We start from the raw sequence: 16,578 nt of genomic DNA on the forward strand, positions 1-16,578 counted from the left end.
CAGTACATAGTTGTATATTTTAGTTGTGAGTCCTTCTAGTTGTGGCATGTGGGACGCTGCCTCAGCGTGGCTTGATGAGCAGTGCCATGTCCGCACCCAGGATTCGAACCAACGAAACACTGGGGCGCCTGCAGCGGAGCTCACGAACTTAACCACTCGGCCACAGGGCCAGCCCCTAATCATGAGTTTTTATGTAGAGTGCCTTTCTTTTGGTAGGAGTCCAGGAGAATCTTGGTTTTCTTCCTCAATAAATTTGATTGTTTTATATTCCTGTTAAAACGACACACTCTTTGTGTCCCTGAATTTATATTATATACACATTCACATGTGGAAGGTAGTAAAGGATCTGTGGACATCCATATGTGTGGATTAGTGTGTACCTAGACATTTTTATGAATTTCTGGATTAAATATTGGATTGTTACTCTGGTAAGCCATTTCATTTGACATTGCGTCAGAAACATCATTCCATGTCAATATACGTTTAAGTACACATTGAGATTCTTGATGGATGCGTAGATTCTAGTGTATGAAGCTTCTCTATCCCCCTAGGACTGGATATTTAGATTGCTTCTGGTGTTTTAATATTATAAACAATGTTGAGTTAAACTGTGTAAGTGGATCTTCGTCTGCCTGTCTAATTACGTCCTTAGGATAAATCCTAAGTAGTGGAATTAGATTCAGAAGCTATCAGAGACTTGTAAGGCTTTTGATACATGTTGCAAAATTGCCCTCCTGAAAGATTACATCAATTTATGCTCCACCTAGCAGTGTTTGAGAGCATCTGTTTCTCTGCACCCTCACTCACACTGATTATTAAAACTAATAATGAACCCTTATCTTTTTTCCCCAATTTAATTTGGAAAAATTTCGGAACTCAGAAAGATTGAAAATACAGCGCAATGAATACCAGTCTACCCTTCATCTAGGTTAGCCAAATGTTAACTTTTTGCAGCATTTGTTTTCTCTTTTTTTCCTGAACTTTTTTAAAGTACAGTAATTTATTCTTAATTTGATGTATTCTGTGGACTTCAGCCCTAATTCCATTAACCTATTGAACATATAGCATTGTTAGTTCATGTACCACAGCGTACAGTTTCACTTCAGTCAGTGGCCAAGCTTTGGGCAAAGGAGAAATTCAGTTTTTAATGGCATCATGGAAATGTTATGGCTTATGTTTAAGTTTTAATTAGTGTATTCTTTTGAGAAATATGCATAGTAAAAAGAATACAAATTTTAAACGTGTGAGGAAAAATGGAAAGAACATTGCTTATTTGTTCTTGGAAATAACGGCAATTCAAATATTTCATTCAGATTTACCTATACCAAATGAGAAAAATGACACAGAACTTGATTCTCCACCTGCCAAGAAAAAAAGAATAGGTTTTTTCCAGACTTGTGATGTGGAATATTTAAAAGTTGGTTTTATTATCTGTCCGGGATCCAAAGAAAGTTTGCCAAGGCCACAGTGTGTCATTTGTGGAGAAATCTTATCCACTGAAAACATGAAGCCAGCAAATCTTTCTCATCATTTGAAGACAAAACATTCAGAATTAGAAAACAAACCAGTAGATTTTTTTGAGCAAAAATCTCTTGAAATGGCATGTCGAAACAGTTCTTTAAAAAAGTGTTTACTAGTTGAAAAGTCACTTGTGAAAGCTTCTTATTTAATTGCTCTCCAAGTTGCTGCCAGCAAGAAGCCATTTTCCATCGCTGAAGAATTAATTAAACCGTATTTAGTAGAAACGTGTTCAGAGGTTTTGGGTTCCAGTGCAGGAGACAAAATGAAAACCATTCCTCTTTCTAATAATACGATCGGACACAGGATCGATGAACTGTCTGCAGACATTGAAGATCAGCTGATTCAAAAAGTCAGAGACTCCAAGTGGTTTGCCCTGCAGATAGATGAGTCTTCAGAAATCTCCAGTATCACCCTTCTTTTGTGCTATATTCGTTTCATTGACTATGATTGTAGTGATATAAAAGAAGAATTATTATGTTGCCTTGAGATGCCGTCTCAAATAACTGGTTTTGAAATATTTGAACTAATAAATAACTATATTGATAGTAAATCTCTGAGTTGGAAACACTGTGTGGGTCTCTGTACAGATGGGGCTGCAAGCATGACTGGCAGGTGTTCTGGTTTAAGGGCAAAGGTTCAAGAAGTTGCCACGAATACAGTGGCATTTACACATTGTTTTATTCACCGCGAACATTTAGCAGCAGAAAAGTTGTCTCCATGTTTACATGAAATTCTTTTGCAGTCAGCACAAATTTTAAGTTTCATAAAGAGCAATGCGTTGAATTCACGAATGTTAACAATTTTGTGCGAAGAGATGGGACCTGAGCATGTGAATTTACCACTTCCTGCCGAAGTACGCTGGATATCTAGAGGGAGAATTTTAACAAGATTATTTGAATTACGACATGAAATTGAAATCTTTTTAAACCAAAAGCATTCAGATTTGGCCAGGTATTTTCTTGATGAGGAATGGGTTGCAAAGCTGGCCTATTTGTCAGATATTTTTTCACTTATAAATGAACTAAATTTAAGTCTCCAAGGAACTATGACTACCCTCTTCAATTTGTATAATAAAATTGATGTATTTAAGGAAAAGTTAAAAATGTGGTTGAAGCGCACACAAGAGAATGATTATGACATGTTCCCTTCATTTTCTGAATTCTCAAACTCATCAGGCTTAAACATGAGAAGTATTGCAAGCATTATTTTTAAGCACCTGGAAGGTCTTTCTCAAATGTTCAATGACTGTTACCCACCGGAAGAAGACTTGCGTTCAGGAAATTCGTGGATACTTAATCCTTTTGTGAATCACCAAAATAGTAATCTCACGGACTTCGAAGAAGAAAAACTAGCACAGTTATCTTCAGATTTGGGATCACAATCAGTATTTAAATCAATGTCTGTAACTCAGTTTTGGATCAATGCAAAGACAAGTTACCCAGAACTCCATGAAAAGTCAATGAAATTTTTATTGCCTTTTTCAACTATTTATTTATGCGATGCGACATTTTCAGCTTTGACTGAGTCAAAGCAGAGAAACCTGTTAGTTTCTGGCCCTGCCGTAAGACTTGCAGTCACATCTTTAATTCCAAGGATAGAAAAACTAGTAAAGGAGAAAGAATAGTAACATGCATATTGCTTATTATCAAAGTCTATAATTTTGTGTTAAATTTTGAATGAGATAAGTATCCTAAAATATAACTTCCTAATGTGGATATGTGTTTTCAGTGATTAAATAAGTGTTTTAATAACTTTTCTCTTTTTATTGAGGAATTTAATAATTCTGCATTTGTAATTTTAATCATCCTGACGGTAGAGAGTTTCACTATTTTACTGATTGATCGAATAATCTGAATTAGTGACAAAGACGTAGATGACGAAAGAGCCCAGTTTATAATTCATAGCACACCTGGATGTTGAAACCGTGTGGTCTTCAGAAGCACATGATAGGACATTCCAGTCTTCAGCCAGCCAGCCACCTACCCCAGCAGGTTGCGAGTAGGTAGAAAACAAAGACCTAAGCTGCTTGACTAACAGGAAATGGAAGCAGCAGGAGCATTTGAGACCCCTGTTAGGGGCCTTTGTGGCCCACTGGACCAGGGCTTGGCAAACCTTTTTCATAAAGCGCCACATAGTGAATATTTTAGGCTTTGCAGGCCATACAGTGGCAGCTGCTCACTTCTGCGGTTGCAGCCCGAAAGCAACCATAGATAGCACACACACAAATGAGTGTGGCTGTTTCAATAAAAGTTTATATGTCAGTGCTGAAATAGGAACTTCATATAATTTTCATGTGTCATGAAAGCTGCCTTTAAAATTATTTTATCACTGAAAAATGTAAACAAACATCGTTAGCCAGGAGAGGAGGAGGGAGTGAAAAACCCAGACAGCTCATCACGTTTGGCCCCATTGTTTGCCCATCCAGGTCTCAACAGATTTCCAGGGAAGAGCTCATGGGCCGGGCTGGCCTGTTGGGTTTTGTCCAGTGAAAACCTCTCTTCCCCCCGGCTGCAGGTATCTGACTTGTCAAACACCTGTCACGGTTTGATTGCAGCTGAGAGAAATTGCAAAGATAGCAAGGAACAAGAAGCGATTTTATAATTACTAGTTAGTGATTTACTACTAATAATTTCATTACTTGAGTTATTTACAAATAACTTTTTGAGCTCTTAGTGTGCCAGGCCTGTTACAGACTCGGGAGGACTCACAGGGCGTTATCCCCACTGCCCGAGGCCAGCCAGGTTGGGTGACAGCTCGGATCGCAAAGCTAGTGTGGCAGGAGGAAGCCCCGGTCTTTCAACCGTCACAGAGCTCTCTGCGAGCCGCGGCCCGGTCCCCACATTGGCCTCCACTCTGTCGGTACTGGCTGGGAGACAGAGACTATCCCCGAATCAGAGGGGCCCGGTTAGAGTCAGTGGGCCTCAGTGTCCCCATCCTTGAGATGGGGACGCCCCGCCCCAAGGCCGGCTCCTCCCGTAACCGGGACAGGAGGGAGGCCACAGCCCCGGAAGGCGCGTCCGGTCCGGGGTGGGGGGGGGGCGGGGGGGGGCGGGAGCCACGGCGGCCTGGCGGGCTTGCCGGGGGGCCTGGCCCGGGGTGGCCGAGCCCGCGTCCGGAGGGCCCGCGCGGCCATGGCGCTCCCGCTCGCCGCGCTGCGCGTCCTGCTGGGCGGTTTCTTCGCGCTCACGGGCGCCGCCAAGCTCTCGGAGCAGCTCTCGCCTCCCACGTCGGAGCGGATGGTGAGCGGCTCGGGCGGGGCGGGAGCTGCGGCCCCGGCCTTCCCCCGGCACCCCCGCCTGTCCCCGCCCGCGCCCCGCCGAGCCGCCGGCCTCCGGCGAGCCGGCGCCAGAGCGGGGGGCGAGCACCTGGACCTCGATCAGACGTGGGCCCTTCCTGGGGAGCTCCTGCGAGCTCTCCGGAGCTCCCACAGACGGCGGGGCACCGGCATGGCCCCCTCCAGCGAGCACTGGTGGCCCGGGCACATCTAGAGCCGGAGTGGGAATGCCCGGGACCCTGGGAGAGGAGGAGGGAATGGAAAAGGGACCAAGCTCCCACTGCCCCCTTCCTCCCCTTTGTTTGCTGAGTTCTTGGGGGTTATTGGTTCTTGGAGCAAGGGGTTATCAATTTCCCCTTGGCAGAGTAGGAGACCCACCGTGAAGGTCAGCAGCAGGACCCAGACTAGACAGTCTCCTAACTTGAAGTCCAGAGGGCCCTTCCATGGAGCCTGAGAGCGAGGCCTGCAAGTTGCCCTTTGGCCTCTTGTCTAGTTCCAGACTCTCAGGAAAGCTTTCATGTCCTTAGGCCCACCAATCCCCCCAGCCCTGAATAAGCCAGACCTGAAAGCCCCTGCCAGCCTCCCTCTCCCAGCCTTGGATTCTCCCCGGCCCCTTCCTTCCTGGTTTAGGGTGCTGTTGTGTGGGGAAGTACATCCGCACAGCCAGGCCTTTAGAGCTGCTTCCTTGGGCTGCTGAGTAAGGGGCCTAGATCTGAGATGGGGGAGCAGGTAAGGGTAGCCAACCTGAGGGCAGGGGTGAAGTTGTCACGTGGCCCAGGACAGAGCCTGACTGAGCAAGCTGAGTCACTTTGAGGCCCCTCAACTCCACTCGTGTCTCCTGCAGTGGGATCCAGGACCCCGCATATGATATTCAGAGTGGAATCTGTTTAATGAGCAACAGTCTGCCCTTCCATCCTCTCCCCTACCTCGAAATATCCCCTGCCTCGAGATATCCCCTGCCTGGTAGCCTGAAGAGAAAGCAGGCCAGGCAGAAAGAGAAGCTGTGGCGTTTGTAAGGCCTCAGCACTAGCTGAGGAGGCCCGAGCCTAACTTCCTTTTCCTGGAGTTTGGGGCTGAGTTGTAATCTGGTGAGAAATCAGTCCATCTCTGCACCACCGTCCAGCCCTTCTCCTGGGGATGTGAAGCCTGTTTCCTGATTCCAAAGCTCAGCCCTGCAAGGAGGCCGTGTCCTCTCCAGGCTGCCCTCTGCCCTGGACCTGACCTAAAGTGGAAGCTCCTTTGTTGGGGGAGCTGGGGACACAGGCACAGAAGCCCCTGCGGAGCGCCTGGGCAGTGGATCCTCGGGGAACGTGGCTGACAGGTGCTCCCTGCTGCCCCTAGAAAGCCCTGTTCGTGCAGTTTGCTGAGGTCTTCCCACTGAAGGTGTTCTGCTACCAGCCAGATCCCGAGAGCTACCAGGTGGCTGTGGGCTGGCTGGAACTGCTGGCTGGGTTGCTGCTGGTCCTGGGCCCACCAGTGCTGCAAGACGTCAGTAACTTGCTTTTGACCCTGCTCATGATGGGTAAGGGGGGCGCAAGTGGGCTGGGGAAACGGGGACTTCTTGCGGGGTGGGGAGGGTGTGTGTGTGCTAGAAAGATCTGGCTGTTCCCTTTTCTTTTTCTCTGGAACCAGGAGCACTCCCTGCTCTACTGCAGTTTCCATGGTCTTCAGACTAGGACAGGTGCTTTTTAAGCTTAATATACTATAACGCTCTTCTGTGTCAAATATACCTTCTACCTCATCAATTCAAGTGACTGCATGGTATTCCACCATAAAGATGTATTGTAACCTAAAAGCCCCTACCCCTCTCTCCTCACCCCTACCCCTGAGATGAGGGCATGGCGTAGCAGCTGCCACTGGACTTACGTGTCTGGCAGGTGGGAACAGCGAGCAGGGCAGCTGGGCCCCCTGAACAGAAAGGCAGAGAGTTTCCGTGTGCCAGGCGGTCCTAGCAGGCCCCCTCATGACAGCTCTGCCCACAGCCACTGCTGATGTACGAAGACAGCTGCTGCTTCAAAGGCCAGCCCTCTGCAGGCTCTTCGGTATCCCCTGGCCTTGTCTCACCATTGCTGCCACCACCTCCCTCCCTCCCCCAGGCTTGCTTTCCATCTCTGGAGCTTCCCCCGTTTTCAGATCTTTCCCACACCTCCACCACCAACCCCCGGGCCTCCTTGCCTCCAGTGGGATTAAGAAAGGAGAAGGATCAGTGAGAATTTGTTCCAAAATGCCCATCTATCCACCTCCCTGCCCTATTTAGCTTGATTCTCCCTGTTTCTTTCTTGCCTCTGAAAAGGGGCTACATTAGTTCAAGAAGCTTCTGATTCCTGGTTCTGCTCTCTCTGCCAGAGAGATGAGCACAGCCAGTTTAGGGTGTGTGTGTGGGGGTGTTTCATGGGGGGGCTTGTGCTGGAGTGGGTCGTCCTGGGCTGGAGAGCCCCAAGTTGCTGGACCTCCTGGATCCCCAGGGACCTCACTTTCCATTCTAGGGGCTCTCTTCACTTTGGTATCTCTGAAAGAGTCACTGAACACCTGCATTCCGGCCATCGTCTGCCTGGGGCTCCTGCTGCTGCTGGATATCTGCCAAGCCTTGGTCCAAACTAAGCAGGTGGTCAGAGCCACTAGGAAGACTCCAGGTGCATTCAAGGAACCCTGGGAGTAGAGTGTCTCTTGCCTCTTCGTGCCATGTCATGGTCCCAGCAGGAACATGGGGACACACAGAGTCTGCCACCTTATTACCAATATGTCCAGGGTAGGCCAGTGTAGAAACAGACAGCTTGTCTGCCTGGCCCTGCTTTTTCTCCTGGACATTTACTGCTCTTTTTTGAAGGGTATGTGTTATACATACTAGCATTCCTTATGTCATGTCAAAATAGAAAGTAAGCAGAAGAGAAATTTAAATCGCCCAAAATTTTAATGCCCTCAAATAACTACTTTCAGTTCCTTTGTATAATTGTACCTCTCAACTTTTTTCTGTGCCTTTATACAGGTATTTTTTAATGAAGATGAGACCACATGTACTACTTTATTACCTGCTTTTTAAACTTAATACACTGTGACACCATTCCGTGTCTATTTTATCTCATTGATGTTAGTGGCTGCATAGTATTCCATTGTAAGGATGTACTGTATTTATTCAGGCCCCCACTGAGGAACTTTGGATTATTCTCAATTTTTTGCTACTGTAAACCTCACAGTAATTCACCTTTGCAGAGTTACTTTCTTTCCCCAGAAGTGAGGGTGCTGGTTCAAAAGGCAGGCACATTTTTAAGGTTTTGATTACATACTTAAAATTTACACATTGGGTATGGCAGAGTATAAGTACCTGCTTCTGCCTGTGCCCTCCAAGCCACACGAGGTAGTCCCACCCATTCCTTTTTATCTTGCTGTGCACTTTAGATTTGCAGAGCTAACAGAGATGGCATTGAGTCATCCTTTTACAGGACCTGAAACTGCCAGCCTCTGGGTGACGGGGGGCACTCAGTGCAGTGCCTACATGGAGGCAGGGGACAGCCAGCTCCAAGGGATGCTGCATGTCAAAGCACTGTCGGGGGCCCGGGATGAATCCCAGAGGTCCTGGGGAGTCAGGAAGCGGGTGTGTGAGACAATTTTGGAGGGAAAATGACCATGTTAGGATACTTCCTATCACATCACCAACCATCTTCATCTCAGCGGGGGCCTTTTGGGAAGCGTTGTCCCTCCCATAAGGGAAAATAGTGAGGAAAAATAATTCATTTATTTATACAAATACTCAAGCCAGCAGCCTACAAGTTGCTTTGGGGGCAGGGACAGTGGCTTTTGGGAGCCCACAGGAGTGAAAGAGGTCTATGTATATGGCTCCATTTCATCCTCACTAGAGAATGGTAATTTCTGCTCTGACACGAGCTGGGAACCTCAGGCAAGTTGGCGCTCTTAGGTAGGTCTTTTCTTCTTGTGTCTGAAAGGACAGTGATGCAATCAGTCTACAGAACTATCACATATATCAGTACTTGTCTATGAGTACATATATGTACACGTATGTACGTAGTGGCATTCATATACTGCATATACAGAGCGTCAAAACAATAGGGAAACTATTTCTCTCGCATAAGAGGTCCAGAGATAACATAGCTTCAGTTTCAATGTTGGCTAATTTGGCTTTGTGATGACACCAAAGACTGACGTTCTTTCAACTTTCTCCTCTGCTGCCTTCAGTTTATTGGCTGCTGCCTCGGTTGCAAAATAGTTGCAGGAGTTCCAGACGGCACATTCGCACATAACATCCAAAGGTGGAAACAGAGAGGAAAGCTCTCCTAGAAGACCCCTAGATTTCTCTTCACGTCCCAGTGGCCAGAACTGTGTCACATTTCCATTCCTAGGCCAGTCACTGGTGAGGAGGATGGAATTCCCATGGTGGACTTACACGAGTTAAGATTTACCCACACCGGTCAACAAAGAAGGGAGGGGGTAGATAATGGTTTCAGCCACTTACTAGCTTATTTGCGAAATGTGGATAATAATGGTAAATACTTCATGGAGTTGCTGTGAGGATTTAGGGAGTTCAAGTGCTGACAGTAGTGCCTGGCACATAATATGTGCTCAGTAAATGCTGTTATTAAATAGCATTTGTTATTAAATAGCGGTTGGTTCTATAGATGAGAAAATGGATTCAGAAAGCTTAAGTGCCTACGTGTCAGACCTGAGACTAGAATTAAGGCCTGATTGACTCCAGAACCCACACTTTCCGCTGCCCCAGCTGCCAAAGTCGGAAGTGGGCAGACATGGCACCCCTGCTCCCTTCAGCTTGAGGGTAGATGGGATGATGGATCTGTCCGACGTGATAAAATCTGCCTTGCTTTCCAGAATTGCCCCTCTGCATGAAAAATTCGAAGCCCATGAAAATAGAGCCTGGAGCCCTAGGACCCTGGCCTCTTACCATCTCTACTCCTTCCAGGATGCCACAGACAGCCTGGACTTTGAGGAAAACCTCTCACAGCTGGCATTAGAGCGAGAGCTCCTGTTTACCAAGGCTTGGCCTGTAAGCTGATTAGCAGCTACAGGGCCCGCCATGCTTAGCTGTAGGCCCCGCCCAGCAGCTGCAGGAAAGGCAGGGTGCTGGAGGAGTGGGCTGGCCAGCTGTTGTGGAGGAGCAGTTGGGATTGACAGCAGCAGGAGTGTCGAGCTCCAGCAGTGCCGCCTCAGCCCAAGGAGAAGCCAGGCCTCCAGAAATGCGCCCTCCAAACCACAGCCTAAACCTCGGGCAGGGCAGCACAATGACAGTCAGCTGCCAGGCCTTCCTTTCACCCTTCTATTTTCCCTCCGTGTGCCCCTGGGCCCTGCAATGACACTCCCTTCCCTTGGGGCCCTGGCCACACCCCACAAACCCAGCTCACAGCTGTCACAGGTGGGCCCCAGCTCCTCCAGCTGTTGGGCCCATTCTTCTTGTGTGTCTTGGGATTAGTGGGTTGATGGGAGGGTCTGGGATGTGCAAGTGGGAGTGGATTCTGCTCTGGCTCAGCTCCTTAAAGCCAGGCCCCCAGGGCCCCAGAGAGAGCTGCAGCAGCCAGAACAGCAAAGAGGTAAGAGAGGACTGATCTGGTGAGGTGGCCGGGAGAGCTGCAGGGTGGGCACTTAGGGTCTAGAGCCATGCTGGACAGAGCTGAGAGGAGGAGAAGGGAATATGCTCACTCAGGGTCCCAGAGAGGACTGGAGCCTGAGTCAAAGGCGGAAGTGCAAAATCGGTATTGGAGGAACAGAGTTTTGGGACACCCTAGGAGTATGACTTATGTGCCCAGAGTAGGAACAGGCCATTCATTGGCTTGTTCACTTAGCCCCCTTGGGGAGAGAAGAGGACTACGCCCAGATGTCATTGTGTTGTTTTGTTTGCTTGGGGTGTCTGTCTCTAATGTGTGTGTGCCTGTGCGGGTCTACACATTTCGCTGTGTGCTGCCTGGAGGGGAAGGGAGCTAATGGTTATGAAGTATCTCCCCAGCGTCAGCCACAGTGCTCAGAGTTTTACTTATGTTTTCTCATAATCCTCCCAACAACCCTGTGAGGTAGGTATTTTAATCTCCATTTTACAGCAGAGAAGACAGGCTCAGTGAAGCTGAGTAATTTGCCCAAGGTCACATGGCAGATAAATGTCTGTATCCAGAATCTGCCTGACTCCCTGGCCTGTGCTCTTTCTGCTTTGCTGTCCAGAGTTTTGAATCAGACCCAGGACTTCTTTGTGGTCCAAAGGTGAGGACGAAGGAAACAGGTGGAAGGCCTGGGGGTTGTGAAGGCTTTTCAGCCCTGCCCAAAGTGTTCCAGGCAAGCCCCAGGAGAGGACCTTCACCAAGGCAAGGCCAAGGTCACCATGCAGGGGCCTGTCCTCTAGGTTACTGCATCCTGATCCTGTTCATTCGTGCCTTGCTCTCTCTCCCACTGGTCTGGATGGCACGTGGAGGAAGGAGGATGGGCTTTTTCCGGGAAGGACTCTATTCCAGCCTGGTTTCTCTACAACGCCTGCTGGCTCAGCCTTGCTTGGGCTTCCTGTACATGCCTGTGTCCCCACATAGCTGAACCACACGCCACCTGTGAGGGGCACCTCCACCCTCCCAGTCACTAAGGTTGGAAATTTCCAAGCCAGCTGGGACTCCTGTCTCTTCCTCATTTCCCACAGCTTGTCAGCAAGCCCATTCTACTTCAAAGAACGCTAGAGTCCCTCCCCTCTCCAGCCCCAGCGGGTGGGGGCCGAGCTCAGGACTTCCTTGCTTCTCGTGTCTCCTCCCAGCAAGGCCTGAGGAAGAGGGGACTGGTGGTGGGGAAGGTGTATGCAGGGCTGCTTCTGTGGCGAGGCTCCACAGTGACCTCTCTTCCTCTCCCTTGACCAAGGTCCGAGATGAACAGCAGTGTTGGGGACCTGGGTGTTGGTGGCTGCAGCCCCTGGGATGACCCTGCTCGCTTCATCGTGGTGCCCACGGCCTACGCCTTGGCGCTGGGCTTGGGGCTGCCCGCAAACGTGGCCGCGCTGGCAGTGTTCGTCCGCAGCGGCAGGCGCCTGGGCCAGGCCCTGCGTCTCTACCTGCTCAACCTGGCCCTGGCCGACGTGCTCTTCACGCTCACGCTGCCGCTGTGGCTCGCCTACTACCTGGGCCCGGCCCACTGGCCCTTCCCGGAGGCCGCGTGCCGCGCCGCCGGGGCTGCCTACTGCGCGGCCACCTACGCGGCCGTGGCCTTCGCGGCGCTCATCAGCGTGTGCCGCTGCGGCGCGGTGCGCGGGCCCCGGCCCGGGGTGGCCGCCCGCCTCTCGCTGCGCCGCCGGGGCCCCGCGCGCGCCGCCTGCGCCGCCGCCTGGCTGGCCGGCCTGACCTGCGCCGCGCCCTCGCTGGCCGCCCCTCGCGCGCTGCGCCCCGGCCCGGGCGGTGCCACCCGCTGCCTCGAGCACGGCGGGGCGCGCGCCGGCCTGGCCTACGCCCCCGTGGCCTTCTTCGCCGCCGCCTTCCTGCTGGTGCTCGCGGCCTACGTGAGCCTGGCGCGGGAGCTCTCGGCGCCCTCGGGCCCGGGCCCGGTCCCCGCCGGACCGCACCGGCGCGCCGCCAGGACCATGGTGCTGGGCCTCCTGCTCGTCTTCGCCCTCTGCCTGGCGCCCTACCACTTGCTGCTGGCGCCCTGGGTGGCCGGGCAGGACGGCGCCGCGGACGGCGACGGCGGCGGGTGCCGGGCCGCCTCCACGCTCGACGTCCTGCACACCCTCAGCCTGGCGCTGCTGAGCCTCAACAGCTGCCTGGACCCGCTCATCTACTGCTTCTCCGTGCGCAGCTTCCGCCAGGACTGCTGGGCGCTGGGCTGCCGCCCCGGGGCCGGGGGCCCCCGGCCGCACGCGGCCTCCTTGGCCTCCTCCTAGAGAGGCCCTGGCCTCCCCGCCCGCTTCACCTCTGCCACCCTCCCAGTGGCATCCTGGGTGGAGAAAGCTCTCCGGAAAGAAGATTCCGAATTCCGATCCTGACGCAACCATCTAGCCCAGTAACTGTAGCCATCCGGGCCATAAAAAGGGGATAGAACATTCTTCGTAACCCGAATGTTTCCTAGACTTTGCCAGCTTTTGGATACAAATTAGATGCCATTGTTTTTTAAATCTCTTGGGATAAAAACCAAAGTCCTTAAAATGGCGTACGAGGTCCTGCCTGATCTGGCTCCTGCTTCCCTCCCGGCCTCACCTTCTACCACCTCTGCCCCTTTCCGCGGTTCAGTCACCTGAGCCCCTGGAACAGACCGCTGTCCTACCCTTCAAGGCCATTTCACCTGACTTTGCCAGGAATGATGTCCCTCTCCTTTCCTAAGTTAATTCCCCTTCATTCTCACTTCCTCAAAAGTAACTCTTTATGGGGAAACCAGCAACACACCTACACAACTAGGTTAGATCTGATTGCTCCTGCATAGCTCTTTTCACGATTATCATCAAGCAGTTAATTGGGTAACCCATTGGTTTTTTCTTTCTGTCTTGCCAGAATGTATTTATGTTGATACATAAGAAAGGGCCATTTTTGTAGGTCCAAAAAGGCTGAATATTGGCAATTTTATTTCCATCCAATTCAACTTAATAAATTCTGCCTTTACCTTATTCACTGTTGTATCCTCTCGTGCCTCGCACCTAGTAAGACCTCAGTATATCAGATGAATGAATGAAACCTGAACATCATTAGCTTAGAATGCCCAAGGACTCACTCAGACACTCTGGGAGGTTTTCCTCAAGTGTTTCTGGGATTCTCCAGGCTTGCGTTGCCCGGATGTGTTCCTGACCCATTCCTGATGACTGCTTCCTTCTGCTGTTGCTGGATCCCTGCAGCTCTGCCATCACCTCCACTGTGCCGAGACTTAGTGGCAACCAAGCTGAAGATCCATCCTGTTATTAGCTGGGACGGAGATGAGCCAGACTTGCTGTTCTCCCCTTCGGTGCAGCTGGGACTCTGTCGCTGGGTGCAAATTGCTGCCAATGGCTCTGGCCGCCAGTGCTTTCGGTCCTTGTGCCTTGACGACACAGCAGTTACTTCAAGTGGAGACGGGAACCACTCTTCCTCCTTAGCCATGTTATTGGGGGCCCCACAGCAGGGCTGCTTGGGTCTCAAGGAGTTAGAGCTTATGAGTGAGAGCAGCATCTTTATGTCGCCACATCAGTGGGGTCAGGAAGGGTCCATCAATCAGCCACCATGTCTTACTGACCTTCAGGTCCTATTGCTGAATTTGCCTTCTAACAGTAAGTTTGGTAAATTCCTGCTTTTATTTTTGATGTTACCTTTCATTGCTCCCTTATTCCTTCTTTAAATTTTTTCTTTTACATTTTTACAAGTAATACATATTCACAAAAATAAATTCAAAGCAGTAGAGAAAAATGTAAAATAGAAAGTAAAGATCCCCCAGTGGTAACCACTGTTCATAGTTTCTTGTTGTGTGTATCTTTCCAGATGTTTTCTATTCCAGTGCAAATATATGAGTAGTCAATTTTCTTCAAAAATCCCCAAATGGGTTAGTATTACAAGGCTCTTCTGCACTTTTCTCACTTAGTATATCTTGTACATCTTTTTATATCGACGCATATGAATCTACCTCATTCTTTTTAATAGACTATGCTGTATTTATTTTACTAATTGGTCCTCTGTTGACGGACATTTGTTTCCATTGTCTTACTGTATAAACAACGATGCAATGGATGTGCTTGTCCGCAAATCCTTGCATACTTGTAAATCTGTAGAATAAATTCCTGGCAAGGAAATTGCTGTGTCAAGGAGTATATGTGTGCACTTAAATTGCTTAATTACATCACCAAATGGCCTCCAAAAATGCTGGACCAGTTACACACCCATCAACGGCATGTAACGGTCCCTGTTTTACCACATCCTAACCAAGGACTGGGTATTGTCACCTGCCTCCTTCTTGAATTTGGACTCCTGTCTGCATTCCAACTGTAAGCATGGTTAATGTGTTTTTTTCCTAGACAGCTTCTCAGCCTCCTGCATATCTGTTTGAAACCTGGTGAGGGTGGGAATGGGAAGAGAAAAGATATCACCTAAGACCTCACACCAGCCACACCTTAGCCTGTCTTGCTTGTTGGAGGAATTAAATGAAAGCCCAAATACACTCCAGTAGGTTCACGGTAATTGTTAGCTCTCTCCCCTTCCTTCGGGATTAGGCTGGCTCATTCTATGCAACGCTGACCAGCAACTCAGGCCAAGGCCAGGAGGCAGCCTGGGCCTACATCATGAATTCACTTGTTCTGGTGGAATGAATTGTTCAGCCCCGGGGGCCATGCAAGGCTGGATCTCTGAGGAATGATCTTGTGTCCACACTAGAACCAGCTGAATCTCCTGAGGCTGAATTTGCTTCTGTCCACATAAAAAATGGTTCCTCCTGGTTTTGTCCATTCCCGCGGTCTTGTACTATCTTGCTTTTGATGTGACTTTCCCCTTAGTAATCAGTTTCCTTTGGGAAATGTCTAACTTAGTCTTTCATGTCTGACCTGGGGAAAAGAATTTGAGAGTCGATTGCCTCTGTCTAGAGTTACAGTGTGTGAGAATCACCCCCCTCGCTCCCTGTGGGCTCAGGAGAGCTGGAACCTGGGGTGAGGTCCCAGAGGCAAAGAGCCTGAGGGATGAGAGAGATGCTTTGTACTGTCAAGCCTTTTGGATTCTTGGTCCCCTTACTTATTCCAAACCTTGAAGAATTTGCCCGAAGACTCACCCTCAATCCAGGACGAAGATTAGATACTTGACACCCCCTTTCTCCAGGATCCAAGGAAAACTCATTTGCCAAGTGTTTTCAGCAGCTGTAAATTAGTATACTCTAGACTTCCCCTCCCTCTTGCGGGGCCAGGAATGCCCAATCCCTGGCCCTACCCACCCAGGCCACACCTTGTGGCTGTGAGGTCCAAATGTGGTAAGGGGAAGCTACTTCCGGCCCAGAAAAAACAAAGCTCCTCTTCTCTCTCGGACCCCACTCTCTCCCTCAGCTCCATCGCTGTCCGGGTCTCTGGACCCCCCTCAACACCCTTCTGCCCTTGGCCGGGGCTGGTCCAGGTCCTTGGCTCTGCACACTCCTGCCTGGGCCCCTTGGCCAGCCCTGCATCCTCTGTGACCCTCCCTGCTCCTGCCTGTATCCTCCCGGCTAGCCCAGATTCCACCTGCTCCCTCAGGCTCTGTAGGAGAGCCTGTCAGACTTCAGCCTGCTTTCTCTCTCTGTCTTCAGGCCTCAAGGTGCTCTCTCGGCAGCTGTTTCTTTGCCTTGACGTCTGTTTCCTTCTCCTCTAGCTCTAGAAGGACGATAATGTTGTCCCCTCTGGGCCCTGCAGATGCCCCTGTGGCTGCAGCTATCCTTCACTGACCCTGAAACCGCCTCCTGGGACTACTACATGCCAGCCTCGGGCACTACGACTGCCTCCCCAGGACAATCACTTCTAGGGCTTTCCCAGGCCTGCCCTTTCCTGCCGTTGGTGTGGCACATGCCCACCACCTACCTCTGATGGAGATTGTCATAAATCATGGTTCCTCACCTCCCATTCTCAGTGAGCGCCAGTCCAGTTCTGAAATGTACTTGTGGTTGGGGTGCTGGGATCACACTGGCCCCCAAATTTGTGGGCAAGAGTATAAATGGAGGCCCACATACGATATATGTAGATATTTAAAAGTTATACATTAAGCAAACACGTTGTTAAATAAAATGGGTTCCATCCACCTACCTTGACCAATACACCTTTGTAATGACAGGGTAGAAAAATAAGAGTAAATCTTTGGTTTTCAGGACTGAAAGCAAATTATCAAACAGGACTGAAT

General features: G+C 49.9%; 3 protein-coding genes across 6 annotated transcripts in view; all 3 read left to right on the forward strand.

Moving 5' to 3' along the window:
• ZMYM6 (zinc finger MYM-type containing 6) overlaps positions 1 to 3,236 on the forward strand; it is a 34,428-nt gene extending 31,192 nt beyond the window's left edge. For all 3 annotated transcript variants that reach the window (XM_070510375.1, XM_070510376.1, XM_014864022.3), the window contains exon 16: positions 1,314 to 3,236. In XM_070510375.1, the coding sequence (XP_070366476.1) occupies positions 1,314 to 3,145 (1,832 nt within the window). In that variant the 3' untranslated portion in view covers positions 3,146 to 3,236. The remainder of the gene's footprint in view (positions 1 to 1,313) is intronic.
• Positions 3,237 to 4,561: 1,325 nt separating this feature from the next.
• Positions 4,562 to 7,856, forward strand: TMEM35B (transmembrane protein 35B). 2 transcript variants are annotated; one of them, XM_014864020.3, is made up of 3 exons: positions 4,562 to 4,760; positions 6,137 to 6,317; positions 7,282 to 7,856. In XM_014864020.3, the coding sequence occupies exons 1-3, from the start codon at positions 4,653 to 4,655 to the stop codon at positions 7,452 to 7,454; spliced, it is 462 nt and encodes a 153-aa protein (XP_014719506.3). In that variant the 5' UTR covers positions 4,562 to 4,652; the 3' UTR covers positions 7,455 to 7,856. The 2 variants fall into 2 exon arrangements, with proteins under 2 accessions (XP_014719506.3, XP_014719507.3); XM_014864021.3 differs by having other exon boundaries at positions 6,194 to 6,317.
• A 3,023-nt stretch (positions 7,857 to 10,879) lies between these two features.
• Positions 10,880 to 14,516, forward strand: LOC123285419 (platelet-activating factor receptor-like). The gene is made up of 2 exons (XM_070510379.1): positions 10,880 to 11,011; positions 11,648 to 14,516. Exon 2 carries the CDS (start codon positions 11,655 to 11,657, stop codon positions 12,657 to 12,659), a length of 1,005 nt encoding a protein of 334 aa, XP_070366480.1. The 5' UTR covers positions 10,880 to 11,011; positions 11,648 to 11,654; the 3' UTR covers positions 12,660 to 14,516.
• Positions 14,517 to 16,578: the final 2,062 nt, after the last annotated feature.

The sequence above is a fragment of the Equus asinus genome, chromosome 5 (assembly GCF_041296235.1).
Source record: "Equus asinus isolate D_3611 breed Donkey chromosome 5, EquAss-T2T_v2, whole genome shotgun sequence".
Lineage (NCBI taxonomy): Eukaryota > Metazoa > Chordata > Mammalia > Perissodactyla > Equidae > Equus > Equus asinus.

Bases quoted from the DNA above. Each gene is read 5' to 3' on its own strand.
- LOC123285419 (XM_070510379.1), top strand. From the start codon at position 11,655: ATGAACAGCAGTGTTGGGGACCTGGGTGTTGGTGGCTGCAGCCCCTGG.
- TMEM35B (XM_014864020.3), top strand. From the start codon at position 4,653: ATGGCGCTCCCGCTCGCCGCGCTGCGCGTCCTGCTGGGCGGTTTCTTC. The intron at 4,761-6,136 runs GTGAGCGGCTCG...TGCTGCCCCTAG, and splicing joins CTCCCACGTCGGAGCGGATG to AAAGCCCTGTTCGTGCAGTT. The intron at 6,318-7,281 runs GTAAGGGGGGCG...TTTCCATTCTAG, and splicing joins TTTGACCCTGCTCATGATGG to GGGCTCTCTTCACTTTGGTA.